Source organism: Mercenaria mercenaria, chromosome 12, assembly GCF_021730395.1.
Source record: "Mercenaria mercenaria strain notata chromosome 12, MADL_Memer_1, whole genome shotgun sequence".
Taxonomy (NCBI): Eukaryota; Metazoa; Mollusca; class Bivalvia; order Venerida; family Veneridae; genus Mercenaria; species Mercenaria mercenaria.
In genome coordinates, this window is record NC_069372.1 from 17,843,366 (window position 1) to 17,866,351 (window position 22,986).

Consider the following 22,986-nt stretch of genomic DNA (forward strand, 5'->3'; position numbering starts at 1 on the left):
CATACTTCACTGCTGAAATAGCTGACTTTAAGCTTGTCACGTCATTATTCTTGTTAAAATAAAACTCGATACGAGCATCGTAGTCAAAGACGATCAATGCCACCTGAGTTGCTGACGGCCCTATATTGAAAGCATCTACAATCCGTTGAACAAACTGCAGTGAGTTTATGAAACCATCTTGCGAAACGCTCCCAGAGTCATCGATAATGAACATAATGTCAGCTGGCGAAGAATCTTGGCAATCTAAAAGTATATTGAATACAGTCAATTTCATTGGGATGCTTTGTAAGTTTAGAGTTATTGTTTCGGACAGTTATGAGCTAATTTTTATACTCAATTTACAGCAGAAAGAAACCATTGTTTTTATTACTTTACTTTTTTTGAAGTTCATTGTTCTTTCTGTTCAGTCAAATTGAATATACGGATGGTGCTCAGTGCTCAGTGTTGCTATCCTTAATATATGACATGATTTAATTTGATTGCATCGGCAATGAGTTCCACTTTTGCCTGTGGTGGGGAAGTGAAGGGTTGTGTATTTCACTAGCTCTTATAAACAGACACAGTTACTGTTTTCTTTGCATGCGTTATTTGCTTAAAAATGATCTTACATTCATATGTATATTATAAATATAGGCTGCATAAATCAACCTCCTTCACACATTTATCTTCAGAGGCAGTCCTAATGGATACGGAATTAAAATTTCACATAAAATAAGGATTTCTGATTATCTTGCTTAGCTAGGTTGAACTGTATTAAATCACGCACATGCACATGCACACGCAGATGCACACATACAAGCAGGAAAAACAACACAGTAAACACCACCAAGGGACGGTCGGTGCCAAAAAAATAATGTGGGTACGTAACCCTACTCATAGTAAAAGGTGAGAGGGCGCAAATGTAAAAGAGCGATAGGGGAAAAAAACAAACAAAACAAAAAACACTAAAAACAAGCAAGACATAACACGCAACACAAAATTTGAAACAGACAAAAGAAAAGTTGAAATACTGGGGCACCGTCTCGGAACGGTCAGTAATCCTTATAAAGGAAACATTAGAGGGGCGGAGTCTGCGAGGAGTGTTAGAGAGTGGATAAACGCGTTTATGGCATGCCAACCTTGCACTACCATATTTTCAACGAGTTAAAGAAAGACACTTGAATAGATAATTCAACACTAAGAAAGTCCCTGGCATTAATGACAAAATACCAGATTATATAAGTAGGTCAATTTAGGGTATGATTACACTAGCAACAGCACCTAGAGCCTAATATTTAAGGGTATGACTAAGAAAACTGCAAGACAAAATTCACTTCGTCCGTTTTTGATAGGATTTAGGAGAAAAGTATTACGGAGTTTTACACTTTACCTGTCTTTAACATGTTTTAAATCCAAAAACGCCCGTGGGAAGTTATCACATGTTCTTTTGTTTATCTATTAGCAGCACGTGTTAATTTTGACATGCTTTATAATCACAGTAATCATTTGATGCAAAAGTATAAAAAAAATAACCGGCGATTACTTAAATTTGTTTTCAATTTATGAAAACGTGATTAATTAAATATCTTACGTGTGAAACATTTCTTAATGTTTAAATGAAAGAAAGATTGGTATTTTTTAAACACACTTTAGGACATAATGCTGTGTTGAAATTATAATCCTTTGTCCCCAACCCCACCCACTAAAACAGGTACAATCATTTTTTGAGAACTTAAACTTTGGTTATTGTGCCGGAAAGATGAGATTCAAAACATTTCAAGTGTACAAAACGTATAAAAGCATAATTGTAATGTGTGAATTATGAAAAACAGTTTTAAACAAATTGGTATCAGTTTACTTTTCAAATGTTTTGAAGCTGTACACTACATTTGTGGACGGATAGCTCAGTGGTTTGCACACTGGCCTTCCAATCCTGAGGTCGGACAATCCTTGCGTGTATCAGTGCTATACACTGGGCACGTTAAAGAACCAGGCTGTCTATTCGAAACGAGCTAGGCTAAGTTAGCCGGACAAGCCTGTATCTGATTTCTGATCTCTCTGTCGTGGGGGTTTTGTCTCACTCTGTCCCTCTGGTCAGATCGCTCTGTGTCTGTACTAGTAGAGGATGAATTATGCGCCCTGTGTGGCTGTATTTGAACTATGTAAAGCGCCTTGAACGTGAAATTGATCATGAAAAGGGCGCTATATAAATCTGGTATAATAATAATAATAATAATAATTTAAAAAGGTAAAATATACATATTTAATTATAATGTATTTATAATTGCGTTTCTCCTTTGCATACGTTTATGTTGACTGTAAAAATATGTGATGAAAAATGAAACAGATAATTCCCCTTTTATTTCACACACATTTGATACGACATTTATTTACACTCATTAAATTTGAATTTGTGCGTTTTGCCTTTCTGTTTTAGGATTCGCATTTGAATTTATATAATGAAAAGACATTAAATATTAAATCATCTTGTCATGTGTTGATCGGGAAAGTTTTAATCTAGCGTTTTACTGAAATATCATAAACTGTTATATATTGTGAGATAGACAAGATAGACAGGTAGATTTTATTTGGTAAAAGTGTACACAAATCAAGCATAAAACATGGCAATAAAACAAATGCATGATATATAACAACAATATGGTGACAAGCAGACTAATTACAATCAAACATATATTCTAAACCATGAAATGCACACCAATACCAGGGATAACACAAAAAGAGAAACAGCGTTCCCCTTATTTCCATTATGGACCCCGTTATTGGCGGCATGGCAACCCTTTTAACCACTGGTGACAAGATCAAGGACCTAAACTGCTCAGGACCAGCAGTTACATGAGACATACTATCAAGACCCAATGACAAACTGAATAAGCTTGTTTTTTATTTATTTTTTTTTTTTTGAGTAATTTGAAACTTGGTCTTACAGTATTTAGTCAAACTGAAATTCAAAGAAGAACAAACATTATCAAAGTGGTACTGAATCAGAGCCATGACCACCATTTTCCTCACATGAAGGGACAGAAATTTACTCTTACGATATAAAAAATGTCAGACTGCATATGCTTTAATAACCACAGATCTTGCAATTTCATCACAATATAGATTCTGGTCCAAGATTGCACCTTCCAAGATTGCACCAAGGTACTTCACTGAATTGGTAACTTTAATATTTGTACAATTATATGTAATATTCAATCTTGATTGAGACCTTGACTTTGGTTTTGATCCAAACAGAATGGACTCTGTTTTTCAAAAATGTAGAGACAGCTTGTTATCAACACGCCATTCACTTTCAATTTCAAGTTCACTAGACAAAAAACAGTTTATGAGAAGTCTTTTCCAGAGACAATAATACCTGAATCATCAGCATATTATGAAAGTTTGTTATTAACAATAGTTGACATGACATTTGCATAAACTAAGAAAAAAAGGGGTCCAAAGGAACGACCACTGTGGAACCACACAGGTGAAATAGATGCAAGAACGAAAAGCACACATATTCATATATGGTATATATTTCAATTTTGCCACGGCATTGAATATAGAAAAGAATATCCATGATTTGGGTTCCAAACTCTGCACGAAAACTTGTGCGAATCTGACAAACCACCACGAACTGTAAATTTTAAAATATGTCCAAGAAAAAAAAAAGAGTTTACTTTTACTTAATGTTACCACTATGAATATCCTGAATATAAATACATGCCACCGTTGTATCCTCGGTATAGAGGCAGGTCTATCTGAGTATCCTTAGTAAACTGTCAGGTCTTCTTGGCTATAAATACAGGCCACAAGTTATTGGATCCAGTGTACCACTATTTGTAAACTTGCTATACATAAAGACCACTATGGGTACTCTTGGTATAAATACAGGTCAGCCTGGTTTTATATACAGAACACTATGGGAATCCAAGGTGAACAAACAGGCCCCTCGTGGTATTCATAGTATACATAAAGGCTACATCCAAGGGTCATTCAGTAAGTTCTGATAATGGTCTCATATCTTTTTTCAGCTCATATCGCAAAGTAATAAAACAAGGCACGTATGGCCATTACCTATTACGCTACTTATTGAAGCCGAATTCGTTCATGTGCGTCATATGACGTCATCACGCTGTGGCGTCATTTAGACGTCACTTTAACGTCATGGCCGCGGTAAGTCAAGCTGAACAGCTTGCGTTCATAAAAATTGAGTTTTTGATCGGAAAACAGGAATGGAAATCCATAAAAAAATATCAGAAGCTTGTGGTGGATCTGCAGTGCCATTTAATACAGTTTATAGGTGGATAAGACGTTTAGCTTAAGGAAATTTTGACATTTCCGATAACCCCTGCAGCAGACGACCGGTATAGGCTAAGACAAGTTTCATGTTGAAAAAGTAAAGAAACTTTTGGATGAAGACAAACGTTATACATGTGAGGAATTAGCTGAGGGTGTTGGAATTGCTCATCGATCAGGTCATACGATATTTTGGAAGCATTTGAAAATGCAGCGGGTTTCCGCGAAGTGGGTCCCTCATCACTTGAATCGGGACCAAATGACAAACAGGGTAGTATTTGCAGAAAAACACTTAAAGCGGTATGAAGATGAAGTAATAGGTTCCTAAATTGTATTGTTGCAATATATGAGACATTGTTACGAAGCTATGAACTTGAATTGAAATCGCAATCTTCCGAATGGCACACTCCTGGGTCACCAAGGCCTGCAAAATTCCGACGAAAACAGGGAAATCTGAAACAGCTGGCAATTATGGCATATTATAATGGTGTGTATTGGCCACTGACTATGTTCCCCTTGGACAGACAGTTAACGGAAGGTATTGTGCAAAATTTTTGCAAGAGAAATTGAAGCCAGCTATACATAAAAAGCGACCCGCACTCTTAAATGCGGGAGTAGTGTTGATTCATAACAACGCGACGCCGCATAAATCAGATCCGGTGACGTCACTAATTAGGGAATATAAATGGGAAATATAATCCAGACTTAATTCCGTGTGACTATGACCTGTTCTCCAAATTAAAAATGCCGATACGGGGGTTCGTTTCGATGATCTAGAAGACTTGAAAGTTACCGTGGCCAAGGAACTGCGTAAAATCTCCGATGGTTGCCTAGCAACGGGAATCGCGGATCTTTCGAAGAGATAGAATGCGGTAATCCAAAGGAGGGGCCAATACTTTGAAGGTACAGATAGGTACTGATAGTACAGGTATGACACTATTTGTTATAATTTGTTCACAATAAGACCATTAACAGAATTTATTGTATGACCCTTGTATGTATGAAAATACGGATAGAGGGCCGCTTTTATATCCGAGGTATACAGGTCACTCTGGGTATCATGGGTAAACATACAGGTCGGATTAGCTTTACATACACTATGAGTGTCCGTGGCATAAAAAGAGGCAACTATGGGTACCGTAGATATAGATGAAGGCCAGTTTGGGTATCAGGGTTATACAGATTGACCACACGTGTATCCTGTGTATACAGACATGTCATCCTAGCTATACATATACGCCAGGTTGTACATGTACTAAATACGCTTCACAACATTGCATCGATAGCGTAAAGTAATGGTTCTAAGTTTGCATGTATACAAAGGATACTACGGGTGATTGCATGTACGACTGTATTCCTATAATACCTAAAGTAACATATTACATACTAATGTGGATTGCAAGACGAAATGTAATAATTAAGGTGCAAATGCTACTGATCCAACCGGGTTTGCAAGTTTGAATGTGCATGCGAGGCTATTTTTATACCAACTGTAGAAATGTAAATGTCAACGAAGCAATAAAGTTGTGATATTTTTGAAGCAATGTCTTCTGGTATTGTGTAAAGAGAAAAGAATATGAGCAAGATTGAACTATGTGATGTTTCATACTAATTATATTCTTAATGCATGCAATATTTTCATGCTTGAGTTGGACATTTATAAAACTGATAGGATTCTTTTCAATGGTTAAGAACAGATATATGTGTACTAAATGAACATTTCAATTAATATTCATGCGTATGCATATGAGCTGAAAAACTCCTAATCAATATTTATGATGAACATTATTCCAATTATTTGTTACAGTAAATAAATGTACATAGCCCTGACTTTATTTAGATACCATTGTTGTTATTCTTTACCGAAAACGTCAAAGATGTAATGTATTTTATGTGAAACACATATGAATATGCAACAAATGACCTTTGACCTCGTTTACTTCACTATAAAGGGTCTCTCAAGGATGACTACCGGGCAAGTCTTTCTTGTGACACCTAGTAGATAACGTTTAGTATAGTAGTCAGCCATCTTCAGAGAATGCCTACGTAATTCACAATTTTGAAAACTCTAGGCAAACTAAAATCTTTTTTACACGGAAAGCAAATCAGCACATGAACTCTAGAAAAAAATAGTCTTATAATATACGGGCGTCTCGTCAAATCCGATGGTTGTAGTATTTAACTCAATGCGAAAATATTAGACTAAGTATATCACCCAACGGGAGATACGAAAAAATAATATCACAAGGCATATTGTGCAGTTCTTAAACCAAATTAACGGTTTTAATTCACCGCTTTTTGCAAGCATTTTATTTAAACACATTCCTTTGTATACAAGATCTTTTTCATTAGTCATAAATCTTTCACTGTTCAGAATGTATACGGTAACTGCTGTTTACACAGAAATTTCATTCTTTATAAATGTTTGTAAATCTTGGAAATAAAATAAATATATCTTTCTGTATTTTACATTAATGATATATGAATACCACAAGTCAGCGAGAGTGACATGGAATATTATAAACCTGCGAAATGTTACAGAATAATTACTTTCCGACAATCTGAGAAGGCCTTTGGTATATGTTTAATTCTAATACGACTCAATTAGTTCTCACATTAAATAAGGAATGCTGAAAACTATGCAGCGATACAGTTTTTCTGACGCCACAATCATTTCTCCATAGCGGCGCGCTTGAAAAGAAAGCAACAGAAAACTGGCAAATATTTGATGGATGTCTTCAAGGATATACTTAGCAATCATTGACAATGTGCTAGAATCCAAATTATATATCTCAAATTGAATAAAATCATTGTTTTTAGATGCCTATTATCACTGGGCCCTCGTGATTCCTTCTCATTTGACAAATCGCTATTTGAGATACTTTATTTCTTAATTACAAAATCAAAACCTTGAAATGTCGGATGGATGCGGGTTTTTTTGGTAGATTTATTTTCTATTTAAATGCCAGTCTATGAATATACATGAATGAGAAACAAATACAAATTTAATGTGCCTCGTATCTAAGATGAACTCTGCCTGACCCAGCTTGTGATGTAACCATTGGCTGGAATACCTTATCATTGACTGATCTTATATAATCTAAATAGTCAGTGCAAGTGGATACAGGTTGAATAAGAACTGCTTGTTCATTGATAATTCATCCGCATTGTTCATGAATGGGACTTTTTTGTGTAGCACATGAACATCCTTTGGATGTGATTCGGAATCAAATAAAGATGCTATGATTGTCAGAAATACACTTTAACTTTGGTAGCGGGATAAAACCGCAACCAAAACATCGGATCCCGAGATATTTACCAACCGAAATCAATTGTCGACATTATGAATATTCAATAGCAAAACAACACATTGTAAGTTTTTCCTGTTGAACTATTATAATAGAAGTTTTACATTGAGTGTGTACCACTATACACACTTTCTTCGATGTTTTATCTGTTTTCCGTTAGTGGCTGCTAGTGTTTCGTAATCTACCGATGTTGGTACTTCGATCGGAAAACCGATATTGTGAAATGGCATAATAAACATAGCAAAATATGTTCCGACAGGCAAAAAAAAAAAAAAAAAACAACAACATTTATACGGTACATCAAATGTTTATGGCAGCAGATCATATAATTACTTTCTAAGTAATGTATACAGGTTAGATAAATAGATTTGTACATAAATGAGCCGCGACATGAAAAAACCATCATAGTGGCTTTGCGACCAGCATGGATACAGACCAGCCTGCGCATCCGCGCAGTCTGGTCAGGATCCATGCAGTTCGCTTTCAAAGCCTATTGAAATTAGAGAACCTGTTAGCGAACAGAACAGCATGGATCCTGACCAGACTGCGCGGATACGCAGGCTGGGCTGGATCCATGCTGGTCGCAAAGCCACTATGCTGGTTTTCTCATGGGACGGCTCAAATATTTTTAAAAGCTTTTATGTCATTCAGCAACAACAAAAACAGTATAACAGTGTAGTATACTTACTACGCGTTGATGAAACTGAATCCACGGTAAATCCTAGGCACATATACAAGAAAACGATTTTTATCACTGAACACATTCTAAATAATAAAGCAAACAAGCAAGTCTGACGCAACTTCACTGTCAAATAACTTCACCAAGGAAGTAAAAATCCTCTTTTATCTGCATTAGTTTAGAGGCAGTGGAACGTATCGCATCATTTGGCACGTTGGATTATCTGAAGTGATTTCATAGGCATTTATATTCGACCGGTTATTTATGTAGGGATAACGCATGCTTTTTGTGTAATAACATCTGCAGAATCCCGAGTGATTGGTTGGTACCCGGGCCCGTTTCCCCAAGGGATTCTGTAAATGTTATAACACGAAATGAACATGCGCTAACGCTATTCTAGCATAAAACGAGTAAAAACTGATAAATGGATATAATGTCTCTCAACGTCATTAATTTTCCACGAAATGCGCGGGAATGTCTGGGTTGTTTTTTTATTACGTTGACGTCATTTCGTTTTGAATTATCCGTTTTGGGGCCGAATGTTGCCATGGTACGCGCATATATAAAACAGTGTTATCAAAGCACGCGAGCGCGAAAATCTCTCTGTTAACACAGGTTTTCTCTCCTGTTAAAACACCCCCGAAAAGTGACAAGAACAGCAGTGTTATGCTAGAATAATTATTGTATTTGTTAACATTTCCCTGAATGAGTATTTTTGTGTAGGATTAATAAATGTATGATTAGGATTTCCGCACTCTAGTTTTTGACCAGATAAACTATCAAACATGCTGTAATCATGCATTTGTGTTAAACCAGTATGTTGTTTTCCAAATAATCCTTTGAAACTCCTCCACATTGACGCCATAACCAATACTGGCTGAATAGATTGTAAAACCAAGGTTCTTTTACCGGCCCGTAGCATCGACACTTGGCTGTGCCCTGAAAAAAAAACATGGGTGATAAGTAAGATAAAATTTGAAAAGAAAAACCTCTGAAAGCATACTATGGAACAGAATTAGGGCAAAAACTGCATTGTGCTTTCGTATATCCAATCTTGCAATTTACATAGATGCATTCGTTATTCTCATGTTCACATGCTTCCTTCGGACATCCCATTTTTGCATTGTTGCATGACCATTTGTGCAACTTATGTTTACGTGTTTCTTTCTGATATCCATATATGCTTAATTGTTTCATTTTAATATCATGGTTACTTCTTCATTAGTCTATGATATTATCTTGCTTTCGGTCATGCTGTAATGTAACATGTATTACTCGGTGTGTTTTTGTTGTCTAAATGCTAATGATCTGGACAGGTTGAATGTGCTCACTCGTACGCATGAAGCTAACAAAGTTTTAAACAAACACAATCTCACTTGACACAAAGCAAAATGCAGGATAGCACTAAGCGTATCCTCAATTATCCGGAAAACCGAAACGGAAACGTATTTGGTATCGTTAAAGACGCGTCTGTTAAGGTCGGCCTTCCATACGCTGAAATAATGAAGGCCCACCGGACCCGCAAAACCGCATCACAAAATGGCGTTCCAGGTCCCAGACAAATCATTTTTAAGTGTCTCCGTCACAGTGGTAAACATTTTTTGTTAAAAAATCAACGCATTAAACTAAAGGGTTGCAGATATTTTCTGGTGGATGATATGACAGATATGGATCTTAAAACGAAACTTTCTTTGAACGATGTGATAAATCAAGCAAAACCTGATGAAAAACCGTGGAAACTCCGAAATGGAAAATTGATTGTTGATGGTTAATTATATAAACCAGACTAGACTAGGACAATACCCAGTCTAACGCTCAGTCGAGTAATATTGATGATCAAAGATTAAGGGTAGGTGTATGGAATGTTAATTCATGGACCGTAAACAACTGTGAATTTCGTGAAAATGTATTGTTAAATCTTAATCTGGATATAATAGGGATTGTAGAATCAAAGCTCAAATACGATCATGTTATTAAAGTAGAAGGGTATAATTGGATTGGCCATAATCGTTTAGATATTCGTCGAAATGATAACGGTTCAGGTGGAACGGGTTTCTTTATAAAGGAAAGTTTATATGAACATTTTGAAATAAATATTTTTGATAAAAATTTCAGAGATATTTTAGCAGTAGAAATGAAACATAAATATACTGACGTTACTTTTATAATATGTGTTTGCTATTTGTCGCCTGAAAATAATATGAAATGTAGAATGTCACAACATTCCTTTGATCATCTCACAAACCTTATTTATGGAGCAAATGATGCCGATTTTTGTCTATGTATGGGAGATATTAATGGAAGATGTGGAAATGTGCTTGATATTGTATCCGTCATAGATGAAAGCGATATTCCCGACCGACATGCTATTGATGACATAACAAATCAGCGGGGTTCTGTGTTTATTGATTTTTTAAAAAGTGTAAATTTTTGTATGCTTAATGATAGATTCTCAAGGCACGCTGACAAATTTACCTGCATTTCTCATAAAGGAAAATCCATGGTTGATTATATGTGTGTTCCCCATGAAAAATTCCATTTTGTTGATGACTTTTCTGTGTTTCCTGTCTCGGATTTATGTTGTTTATATAACATTCAGCCTCAAAGGGCAATGCCAGACCATTCCGTCTTAACATGCTCAATTTAGTATGTTTTATTAAGCATAAAGTATCAAGTAAAGATGACGTAAGTACAAATACCTCTAACGTGCTTATTAATCGGCTATATTTAAAGCACCAAAGGAGCACAATCCCTGAAAACTTTATGTGTGACGAAGCCGCTCTAGTCCTGATAAATGATGTAATTGCTATGCTCGAGCAGCAACAAATAAATAAGGCTTTTATTGACAGCGTATATGCTGAGATATGTAATAATTGAACCGTGCCATGGGAAAACCAACATAGTGGGTGTGCGACCAGCATGGATCCAGACCAGCCTGCGCATCCGCGCAGTCTGGTCAGGATCCATGCTGTTCGCTAACAGTTTCTCCAATTCCAATAGGCTTTAAAAGCGAACAGCATGGAGCCTGACCAGACTGCACGGATGCGCAGGCTGGTCTGGATCCATGCTGGTCGCAAACCCACTATGTTGGTTTTCCCATGGCACGGCTCATATATACTACAATGAGATGGACAGTAAAATGAATTTTTTGACACTAGAGATCAGAGAAGAGCTCGAAGGTCCCTTAAACCATGGTGGAATGAAACATTAAATTCACCGTTTAAAAATTACATAAAAGCTGAAAAAGATTACTTAAAAAATACTAATCGCACATCTAAACAAAGGCTACTTTCTGAATTTAAAACTAAACGTAGGATATTTGACAAGGAATTTAGAAAAGCTAAACGAAATTATCAAAACGAATCAAAGGTAGGCATAGCGGAAAATGAAACTAAAAAACCAACTGAATTCTGGCGAAAATTAAAAACAATTGGCAGACAAAAATGCAACATAAAAATCCCAAATGAAGTAATTCTGGAAAACGGCCAGACTTCCTGTGAACAAGAAGTTATCTTAAATAAATAGGAGTGCGATTTTGAAAGTGTTTACAATCCTAACTCGAACTCGAACGGAAATCCCCATGACAATTTTCCAAATTTAGACAATCCGATTCATTTCACTAATTCTGAGGAGTTAAATATTCCTGTCTCCTTAGAAGAATGTAGTCAAATCATTTCTTGTGCAAAGTCTGGAAAAGCTATTGGTATTGACTGTCTCCCAAATGAATCTTTCAAAAAAGATAATTCTAAGCTCCTCTTATGCTCATTTTTTAAAAAATGCTTAACTTGTCATCTCACCCCGTCGCTTTGGTCAAAGTCAATAAGTAGACCTATACCAAAACATAGACAAAATGACCCTCGTGTACCAGTGAACTAGAGAGGAATCAGTCTAATATCTACATCTTTCAAATTGTTTACGAATGTATTAAATAAGCGACTCGTTACTTTCTTAGAACAAAATGGCATTATAGAGGACGAGCTAAACGTATTCAGAAAAGACACATCATGTGAAGACCATATATTTGCCTTGACCTCAATTATTAGAAATAGGATTTTAAAGCAGAAAATCAAGACACATTCACTTGCTTTGTAGATATGGCAAAAGCCTTTGACAGGGTAAATAGAGACATCTTACATATAAAACTAGGCAATATTGGCATTACTGGTCACATCTTTGAGTCACTGAAGCACTTTACACTGAATGCAAGGCTGCTAACGGAAGCTATACAAACTTTTTTGTCATCACTTGCGGTGTGAAACAAGGGGACGTTATCTCGCCTACGCTATTTTCAATATTTATAAACGATTTAGCAGAAGAAATCAGACTTTTAAATTTAGGAGTAAACTTAAGAAATGAATTAATTGTGTCTATTTTGTTGTTTGCTGACGACATAGTTTTGATAGAACAAAGTGAACAAAATCTCCAACTGATGTTAGATACTTTAGACCACTGGTGTAGTAAAAACAAAATGCAAGTCAATATAAATAAAACTAAAGTAATTCATTTTAGGATAAAACGAAAAGACAAAACTGGATTCATATTTAAACTAGGTAGTTCTGTTGTCGAAATTTGTCAAAACTACAAATATCTAGGCGTTGTGCTCAATGAATTCTTAGATTATACTGAAACAGCAAATGTTTTAACTGATTCTGCAAGTAGAGCGTTTTCAAGTTTAATATCAAACTTATACAGTAAAAATGACCTCATGTTTACTACCTACACGAAAATATATGAAAGCAGATTAGTCCCTATTATGGACTACTTCTGTATTGGGTTTTAAACTTTATTCCAAGCCGGACACTCTGCACAACAGAATAATTAAATATTTCCTCGGTGTCCATAAATGTATTTCAAATCCCGTCATTCAGGGAGATATGGGGTGGATACCACCTATAGTAAGAAGAAAGGTGAACAGTGTTCGTCTTTATAAAAGATTTATTTCTATAAGCAATAGCCGATTGACCAAAAAAGTATTTTTGTGGGATTATTCGAAATGCAAACGAAACTAGTCCAAAAAAGTATTTTTAAAGAAATTGGAAAGGTAGAAGCATTTAAAACATTATCAATCAGAGGTTTCAATCATAGTGATTTTTTGAAAGAAGTACGAACAAAATAAATGGAAAAATTTATTCGTAAATGGCAAAATGAGGTAAACTCACAGAGCAAGCTTGATATTTATAGAATCGTAAAAACAGAATTTCATACTGAACAATGTGTTAAAATGAACCTAAGTAAGAATATTAGACCTGTTATTACTCAGTTAAGACCTGGTACTCTGCCAATTGAAATTGAAATAGACTCTGCAAGCAATGTGATGCACAAACCGTAGAAAACGAAGTACATTTTATTTTTCACTGTCATAGGTACGATAACTTACGATCAGTTCTTTTCAACAATCTAGGTGGAATAGATTTGACAACTTTGACAGAAAGTGATATGGTTAAAGCCCTTTTTTCAACCGATAGAAATATTGTTAATGTTGGTAAGTATATAATAGATGCCTTAAAGCTAACAACCACATAGTCCTTTTTTTCTCGAATACATGTTATGCTCTCATTTTTGTTAAATATATAGTATCATACACCACAGTATACTTACTTTCTTTGTACTGTAAATTGTATAATGCATGATTTATCTACTATGTATTGAGTGACTGATAAGCTGATTATTGATCTGACCCAATTGTTATTAAAATTTTACTATATCTGTTTATTGTGTATTATTATTATTATACCAGATTTATATAGCGCCCTTTTCATGATCAATTTCACGTTCAAAGGCGCTTTACATAGTTCAAATGCAGCCACACAGGGCGCATAATTCATCCTCTACTAGTACAGACATAGAGCGATCTGACCAGAGGGACGGGTGAGACAAAGCCCCCACGACAGAGAGATCAGAAATCAGATACAGGCTTGTCCGGCTAACTTAGCCTAGCTCGTTGCGAATAGACAGCCTGGTTCTTTAACGTGCCAAGTGTATAGCACTGATACACGCAAGGATTGCCTGGGTTCCTGGTACACCTCTAGTTGGGTGGGAAACACTGAAAAGCGTTTCTGAAAATTCCCGAGTAGCTGCCGGGGATCGAACCCCGACCTCAGGATTGGAAGACCAGTGTGCAAACCACTGAGCTATCCGTCCACCACCAATGTGTACCTATCACTATGATAAATAATAAACAACAACAAGCATAATGAGGTTACCATAATGTACATTTCTAATTATGACACCAGAGGGCGCTTTATATTCGTGCTCGGAAGCTTCCGCTTAGTCACGGAAAAAATACGACACTGCGCATTGCTATGTGTCCGGTGACCGGACCTCACCTGTTTGTCTAGGCGTCCGGTAATCAAGTTCGAAAAGGCCTGTGTATCATCAAACATTTACGCATCTTATTTATTGCATTAAGTCAGTTGAGATGTCATTCGTTTTAGCTCGACAATTCAAAGAATAGTCTAGCTATTCTGCTCACACCGGCGTGGGCGTCGGCGTCACACAATGGTTAAAGTTTTGCATGCAAGTACATAAGGTTATCATTTAAAGGCATATATCTTTGAAAATTATTATCCTTTTTCTAGGTCAATTAGACAGATAGATAGATAAATACATTTATTCAGGTATAAGATCATATATACAATTTAAAATTACAAATATCGCATTAAGTAAGATAAGTTTTGTAAGATATTTAAAACTAAGCGAACAAATTTTAAAACTAACATGTGACTTACATTCACATAATATTACCAACCTAACTAGGTCAAGTCCTATAACTTTGACATGTATTTTGGCCAAATTAAGCCCCCTTTTGACTTATTTATCCTGGTTAAAATCTTATATGCAAGTTACTATATCCAAAGCTAATGCAGATATTGAAATGAAACTTCGAATGTGTCTTTTCGGTTATAAAACTAAGTGACAGCATCAAGTCCCATAACTCTGACGTGCATTTTGGCTAAATTGTGCCACTGTTGTACTCAGAAAATCCTAATTAAAGTCTGACGGGCAAGTTACTATCTCCGAAACTAATGCAGATATTAAATTGAATCTTCACATGTGTCTTCGGGGTTATAAAACTATGTGATATCATCAAGTCCCATAACTCTGACATGCATTTTGGCCAAATTATTCCCCTTTTTAGACTTGGAAAGTCCTGGTTAAAGTTTTGCTTGCAAAGTACATATAGCTATTACTTTAAGGCATATAGCTTTTAAACGTTTTTTTTCTTTTTGTAGGTCTTTACCAATCTCATTAGGTCAAGTTCCATAACTCTGCCATGTATTCTGGATAAATTATGCCCCCTTTAAGACTTAGAAAATCCTGGTTAAAGTTTTGCGTGCAAGTTACTATCTCCAAAACTAATAAAGATATTGCATTGTTACTTTACATGTGTCTTCGGGGTTATAAAACTAGGTGATAGCATGAAGTCCGTAACTCAGACTTGTATTTTGGCCAAATTATGCACCCTTTTAGACTTAGAAAACCCTGGTTAAAGGTGGTCAATCACATTTTAGCAAAATTTAGTGACATCTTTTACTTTTTGTATATTCTGTTAGAGATTTATTTAAGAAACAAAAATACCCGTTACTTAGGGTTAGATCCCTGTTAGAAATGTATACTTTATTGATTTTCATAAAAATTTGTAATTACTCCTCTTTAATATGAAAATATTTAAAATGCTTGGTATTTCTTTTTATTTCCATATAATTCCGAGTTTTACATTCGCATTGGATAGATATACCAAATATTTAACAATCTGAATCAAAGGTGGGTTTTAAAATGCATGTAGCTTCTGAATTTCATTTTTTTCCAAGATAGGCAAAGGGAGGTAATAATAATTTTTCAAACTTGCATTTCTAATGAATTCAATCTATATATGTAATTGTTAATGCAATTATTTTACGAATATAATACAATATATCGGTTAGTTATACATTTTCTTAGGTAAAGTATGTTTATCACATTTATACTTATGATAAAATAACTCGATCTTGGTTGGGCAACTGCAATAGGAAAACCAATCATTAAAAATATCTCAATTGAAAACCTAACTTGTATTAAGAGCTAACTGAACATAAATGAGTGTAAATGATCAGATGTTAAAGTTTAAAACAAATTCGTTACTTAGCCAAAATCTGATTATCCACCTTTAAAGATTTGCATACAAGTTACGACCTCCAAACCTTAAATGCAGACACTGGATTGAAACTCTTTAGATATTTTAACATTTAGGGTAATATTCCTACTTCTGGGACAACAATTTGAATAGTCAAGCATTGGCTGTTTTACGGACAGATGTTGTTAAAAGCAGCATTTAAAAGCAACTGTTTTGACAAGCAGCTACTTTAATTGTTAATTATGTAATATAAGAGACTTGAACTTAAAAAAGTTTCGGTGCTGCGGGTGATACCGCGTTGGCCTAGTAAAATTTAGTTTTTTAAAGTGAAAAGCTACTATTGACAGATACAGATAAAGGGTTACATTGCATCTAAATTTAAGGCTATCAAATATACGCTCGTCTGCGTATGTGGGGAGAAAATTTATTCAGTTGACATAATGTTGTTGTGTAGACTATTTAAAGCGCGCCATAAATATCTGATAGATTCACAACAGTAAAGGTAGTGTGCTTATTTCAGAATATAATTTTGTTGTTTGTCCGGTTACTGGACGTGTAGTCTTAACACTCTCGGTACACTTCGGGTGTTTCCGTATTTTAGTACCAGTCGTTTATCTTCACCTGAACAAGAATTTGAGAATGTAATCATGTATGTTGTCACTACGCATCATAACACACAGCTAAATTTATATGTAAGCATCAAAACTCCTTGCATTTAAACATTTAAGGAACCACTTAATATGTTCTCTGCATCAATAAGCAAACACCATTGACGCTCCAAAGAAGATACAATGCAAGTAACCCGTGACGAATATTTTAGAAAAAATGAAGCAAGCACAGATAATTTCTCAGAATTAATATGTATGAATATCAGAAAGAAACACGCAAACATAGGATGCAAAAATGGTCATGTAACAAAGCAAAATGGGATATCAGAAGGAATCATGTGAACATGAGAATCACAAGTGCATACATGTAAATCGCAAGATTGGATATACGAAAGCACAATGCCGTATTTGCCTTAATTCCGTTCCATAGCATACAATGCAAGCAAACTCAATTGTGTATTTATTTTACATTATCTAGATGTCAGTCATCTACTCATCCACACAAACACTGCTGTAAATTTTGTTTCGTTTTTGGATGGCTGTGTCATTGTCCTTGTTTTATACCACATAGGTGACGGTTTGATGAAAATTTTACTCTCGAATAAGGGACTTGGTCTTTCAAGTTTTATCAAGGATCTTTTCAAAATAAATACGAAATATAATCGTAGATGACACACAGATAAAGTATAAGAGATTCTAGCATTTCTCTCCTAAGCTGAAGTATCAGCTTTAACATTTCGGATAGAACTATCCGGCAACCAGTCACCTAATCTACAATTTTATGTCATTTATTTCGAGAAAAGAGATAAAAATAGCAACTATTTCTATTTGACAAGAAAGCAGAATAATGTTTTATCCATACAGGATACATATACCACATGAGCATGCATGTGCGAGTATCATACGATGTCATACATGTACAATGGAGTTTAATTCTTTTTCTTTTCATATTCATGTTGCTACGTATACATAACAAATCATGTACACATATGTACACAGTAAGTATTGATTATGTTAAGATCAATCAGACCAGCCACATAAATGTGTCAATTTTACCATTTATTTAACAGCTAAATGAGACAGTTTAAACATTATAACCAACTACATGTTTACATTGTTACCTATGAAAAAATTTAGTCTTTCAACAATTCAGTTGCATGTGAAAAAAAAACAATCATACTTTAAAACCTGAGATCTAGATGCAAAGATATGAACCATCGCCGCCATATTGATCAATGCCTATCTTGTAAAAATACGTTTTCGCAATTAAAAATACAGCTAGGGTTTCAGCTCTGAGCGATATTTTGTATCTTGGGTCGCTTTATATCATTTTGAAAAAGAATATAGAAACAACTTAAAAATAAATAAATAAACAAAATAAATACACAACTGAGCTCTGACGTGACCACATGTGCGCCTGAAAAGACTATGCCAGCTTTTCATTACGTTCGTTTGGTTCAAACCATGTAAATTTGTATATTGATAAATCCGCAGATAGCAGATGATCATCGCTTAAAGACGCGCCGCAAAATAACTATATTCTTTTGTATTTCCATAATGGTAATTATACATGATTTGCATGAAACAATTGAGACATACACGTATCTGGTTACAAATTGACTGTGACATTGTATTTAATGTCTAAATATATTTTGAAATTAATGTTGCAATATGCACAGTACTTGATGTATTAAAACGAGTTAAGACCACACTTTGTTCCTATAGTTTAAGGCAGTTATTTTTTATGTTCTTAAAACTATACTAAAAAAGATGATGTAGTTGTGAAAACTAATTAATTCAGGAGTGGCTTAGATTATCCATCTGACATTTTGTAACATAGTTGTATTATACCAGTATTATCAGAATGATTAGTAAGAAGTTCATGTGGGAAAAAGAAGTAGGTCACTAGGTTGTGGTGGGTCTTTAAATACCCACCATCACCTACATATGTAGTTACGTACTTTTTCTTCCCACATGAATTTCGTGCAAATCATTCTGATAATACTGGTATAATACAGCTATTCTACAATATGACAATCGGGTAGTTTAGGCCTTCCCTGAATTAATGTTTTCATAACTTTGTCTGCAAAATTACTAAGTCAATCTGTTTTCAGTATAAATATAAAGATATAGATAAATAAGTATTTTGTACTGCAGAAACAAAGTGTGGCCTAAACTTAGTACTGTGCATTATGCTACATTGATTTAAGAAAATGTTAAGACATGAAACACATTGTCTTGGCCTATTATATGTCGCTGTTAATTTGTAACTAGGTACTTGTTTTCGTCTTTTTTCATGTAAATCATAATTACCGTCATTGAAATACAAAATTAGCACTGCTATCAAAGATAATCAGTGCCACCTGTGTTGCTAACGGGCCTATATTGAAAGAGTCTACAAATTCTTGGATAAAATACAGGGATTGGTAGAATTTGTCGCTGCAAACACTCCCGGAGCCATCAATAATAAAAGCAATATCAGCTGGCGAATCCACTTGGCATTCTAAAATATAATATTTCATTACGTGTCGTACAGAAGAAGAAGATTTTTTTTTATTATTATTAAATTGACATGTGATATATACAATATATAGCAAAACATATAAATAAAAAAACAAGAATCACCCAACCCCATGGACCTATAAGTCACTATTGAAATATAATAGTAATTATTCAGTACAATCAACCTCTATTAGGATTCAGTTGCAAATTTAAATTGCAGCGAAAGAAAATTATTCTCTATAACATCGTAGCATCTACGGTTAATCAAATGAAATATGCCGATTGGATTATAAAAGTAAACTTTATAAATACACTTCATCAAAACTCATATCATTTTATAATTTTGAAATCCAGTGATAACTGGACCAACATACTAGTATATCATTCAAGGTTTACCACTATATGTTTATGCAGTTGTACCTCTTAGAAACATATAACTAATATCATCATCGAACTTGAATATATATTGACCTGTGTCCTAAATTCCAATAACAACTTTTGTTTTAACTTTTTTAAATTCCGCAAGAAATGTGAACAAACAAAAGAAAAGTCTTAATTCTGGACAAGACAGGTTTCAAACATATTTTGATAATATTATACAGTACCTTGCGATCCCAGTGAGCACTCAAATATCCAAACACTCACAAATAAAGTTAATAAGAAGTATAAAAGATGCAAGATTAAATTATGGCGTATCGATACTTTTGTTGTATTCATGCGTTTAATTACACACAGGTAACAGGTATAATATTCCTCAATATTTCAGTAAGAAGTCACATTTATTGGCTGATTCATTGCCAGACGTCTATAGCCTATTTCTAAATTGTCGATCAACTTAAATGTTAAAATAAATAACCCTGGGATTATTAAACTTTGATGTTAAGAAGCCATTGACGAGTTATTTTGTTTATATATAGACACTTTTGCTGGTTTAATAATATTTAAGTGCCATTTATGGCATGTTCTCATCGAGAAACTTAAAATTCATCAACTTTTCTTATCAAAATAGATATGGTGGACATGTGCGTGAAATTAGCCAGAGCCAGAGTAGCCAGAGTTCAGCCAGAGTTTAGCCAGAGTAGCCAGAGTTCAGCCAGAGTTTAGCCAGAGTAGCCAGAGAAGTCAGAACTCTGGTTACTCTGGCTGGCCATAGTAGCCAGAGTTCAGCCAGAGAAGTCATAGCTCTCGTTACTCTGGCTGGCCAGAGTAGTCAGAGTTCAGCCAGAGTAGCTAGAGTTCAGCAAGAGTAGTCAGAACCCTGGTAAGTTACTCTGGCTGGCCAGAGTTCAGCCAGAGTTTAGCCAGAGTAGACAGAGTTCAGCCAGAGTTAAGCCAGAGTAGCCAGAGAAGTCAGAACTCTGGTTACTCTGGCTGGCCAGAGTAGCCAGAGTTCAGCCAGAGAAGTCATAGCTCTGGTTACTCTGGCTGGCCAGAGTAGTCAGAGTTCAGCCAGAGTAGCTAGAGTTCAGCAAGAGTAAGCAGAGTTCATCCAGTATCCAGAACTCTGGTCTTCTGGCTGGCCAGAGTAGCCAGAATTCAACCAGGGTAGGCAGAGTTTCTAGATTTTTAACATGTTCTGGCTAATCTGGTCAGCCAAAGTAGCCACAGTAGCCCGAGTCACCAGGATATCATTTGCTCTGGTTACTCTGGCTGTTTCTAACAGAGTAGCCTGAGTTCAGCCAGAGTAGCCAGAGTTTCTAGGATTTTAACATGTTCTGGCTACTCTGGTCAGCTAGAGTAGCCAGAGTAGCCAGAGTAACCAGGTACCATGTTCGCAAAATATTTTCAGTCTTAGCTAAGTTTAATTATGAAACTTAATATATCATTTCTATTTTAATAGCATATTTATTTTCAGGTATATGTGTTTTTTATTTTCAATTTGGTGCCATTTTTTCTTCAACAGAAGAAATATGAGACAAAACACAGGGGATAAAATATGCCATGAATAAGATCCAGAATGGGTCAATGCAAAAACAAAAGGCCATGACAGCCAGGTCGCACTGCACTAAATCACAGTCCAGTGTGGTATGGCATACAGCCGTATAAGTACTGAAGATCCAGGATGGATCGGTGTCGCTTCGTTATTTACAATGTATATAAACAAACAGCCTTTGCATAAACTCGTTTATTTTTATTTTTTATTTTATTTTTATTTTATTTTTTTGAAAGTGTCATTCTGTCTGATTCGTGTTACTCTTAACTTTGTTCGAAAATCATGCCGTCTTACTGTTTCTTTGTTGTTGTTGTTATTTTATTTGATATTTTAGGCTTGTTTTAAAGATTTTCAATCTACCAGAAATATATAGACCTGTTCGCTTTAATCTTTGAGAATTTCAGCCTTCATATACCACACACACAACACGCAACAGGTCTAACTTTTTATTTACATTATAATTATATACAACAGTTAGTGCAACCTAATCATGTATAATATGACTTTTATGAAAAAGGGTCATACATTTTAAAAATGGTTCTAGTTTACATGTTTGTCTGTATTTTCTCTTGCTGTTCTGGCCAGCCAGCCAGAACCCGTGCGCATTTCGGTTACTCCTGTTTACTCTGGCCAGCCAGAGTAGCCAGACTATGTAAAATTATAAAACAGGCTGTCATGGTCAGCCACAGTAACCAGAGTTCTGATTACTCTGGCTACTCTGGCAACAGGTTTTACTGTATTTTCTTTGGCTTTTTCTGATTAGCAGGGTAGCTAGTACCAATGGCCATCTCGGAAATTCTGGCTGTTCTGGCTAGCCAGAGTAGCCAGAGCAAATGAAATCATGGTCACTTTGACTACTCTGGCTAACCAGAGTAGCTAGAACATATTAAAATCCTAGAACGTCTGACTACTCTGGCTGCTGTCTGAAAAATAAGATAATTTTTTGAAGTCCGTTTTATGAATCACTTGATACATATAAAACACTAAAAAATCAAACCTGAGAGAACCAAAAGGGTAATTTCGCAATAGGTATTACAGTATTTTCTCTGGCTATTCGGGCTAGTTTGGGTAGTTAGAACCAATGGACATCTCGGAAATTCTGGCTGATCTGGCTAGCCAAAGTAGCCAGAGCAACTGACATCCTGGTTACTCGGCTACTCTGGCCAGCCAGAGTAACCAGGTTTCTTGCTACTCTGGCTGAACTCTGGCTACTCTGGCTAAACTCTGGCTGAACTCTAGCCAGCCATAGTGACCAGAGTTCTGGCTACTCTAAATAGCCACTTGAAAATAGTTATTAACTTGAAATTCAGTTTTAAACATGCTATTTAGATAGAAATGACATATGAGTCGCGCCATGAGAAAACCAACATAGTGGGTTTGAGACCAGAATGGATCCAGACCAGCCTGAGCGTCAAAATCCATGCTGTTCGCTAACAGATTCTCCAAGTCCAAAACGCTTTAAACGCGAACAACATGGATCCTGACCAGACTGCGCGGATGCACAGCCTGTTCTGGATCCATGCTGGTCGCAAAGCCACTATGTTTGTTTTCTCATGGCACGGTTC

General features: G+C 35.5%; 1 protein-coding gene across 1 annotated transcript in view; it reads right to left on the reverse strand.

Annotated features, from left to right (window-relative positions):
• The window catches only part of LOC123533136 (von Willebrand factor A domain-containing protein 2-like), a 35,674-nt gene extending 15,436 nt beyond the window's left edge, over nucleotides 1-20,238 (reverse strand). The window contains exons 1-4 of the mRNA XM_053519323.1: nucleotides 20,094-20,238; nucleotides 9,079-9,204; nucleotides 8,275-8,488; nucleotides 6-243 (exon numbers count right to left, since the gene is read on the reverse strand). Of these exons, the coding sequence (XP_053375298.1) occupies nucleotides 6-243; nucleotides 8,275-8,350 (314 nt within the window). The 5' untranslated portion in view covers nucleotides 8,351-8,488; nucleotides 9,079-9,204; nucleotides 20,094-20,238. The remainder of the gene's footprint in view (nucleotides 1-5; nucleotides 244-8,274; nucleotides 8,489-9,078; nucleotides 9,205-20,093) is intronic.
• Nucleotides 20,239-22,986: the final 2,748 nt, after the last annotated feature.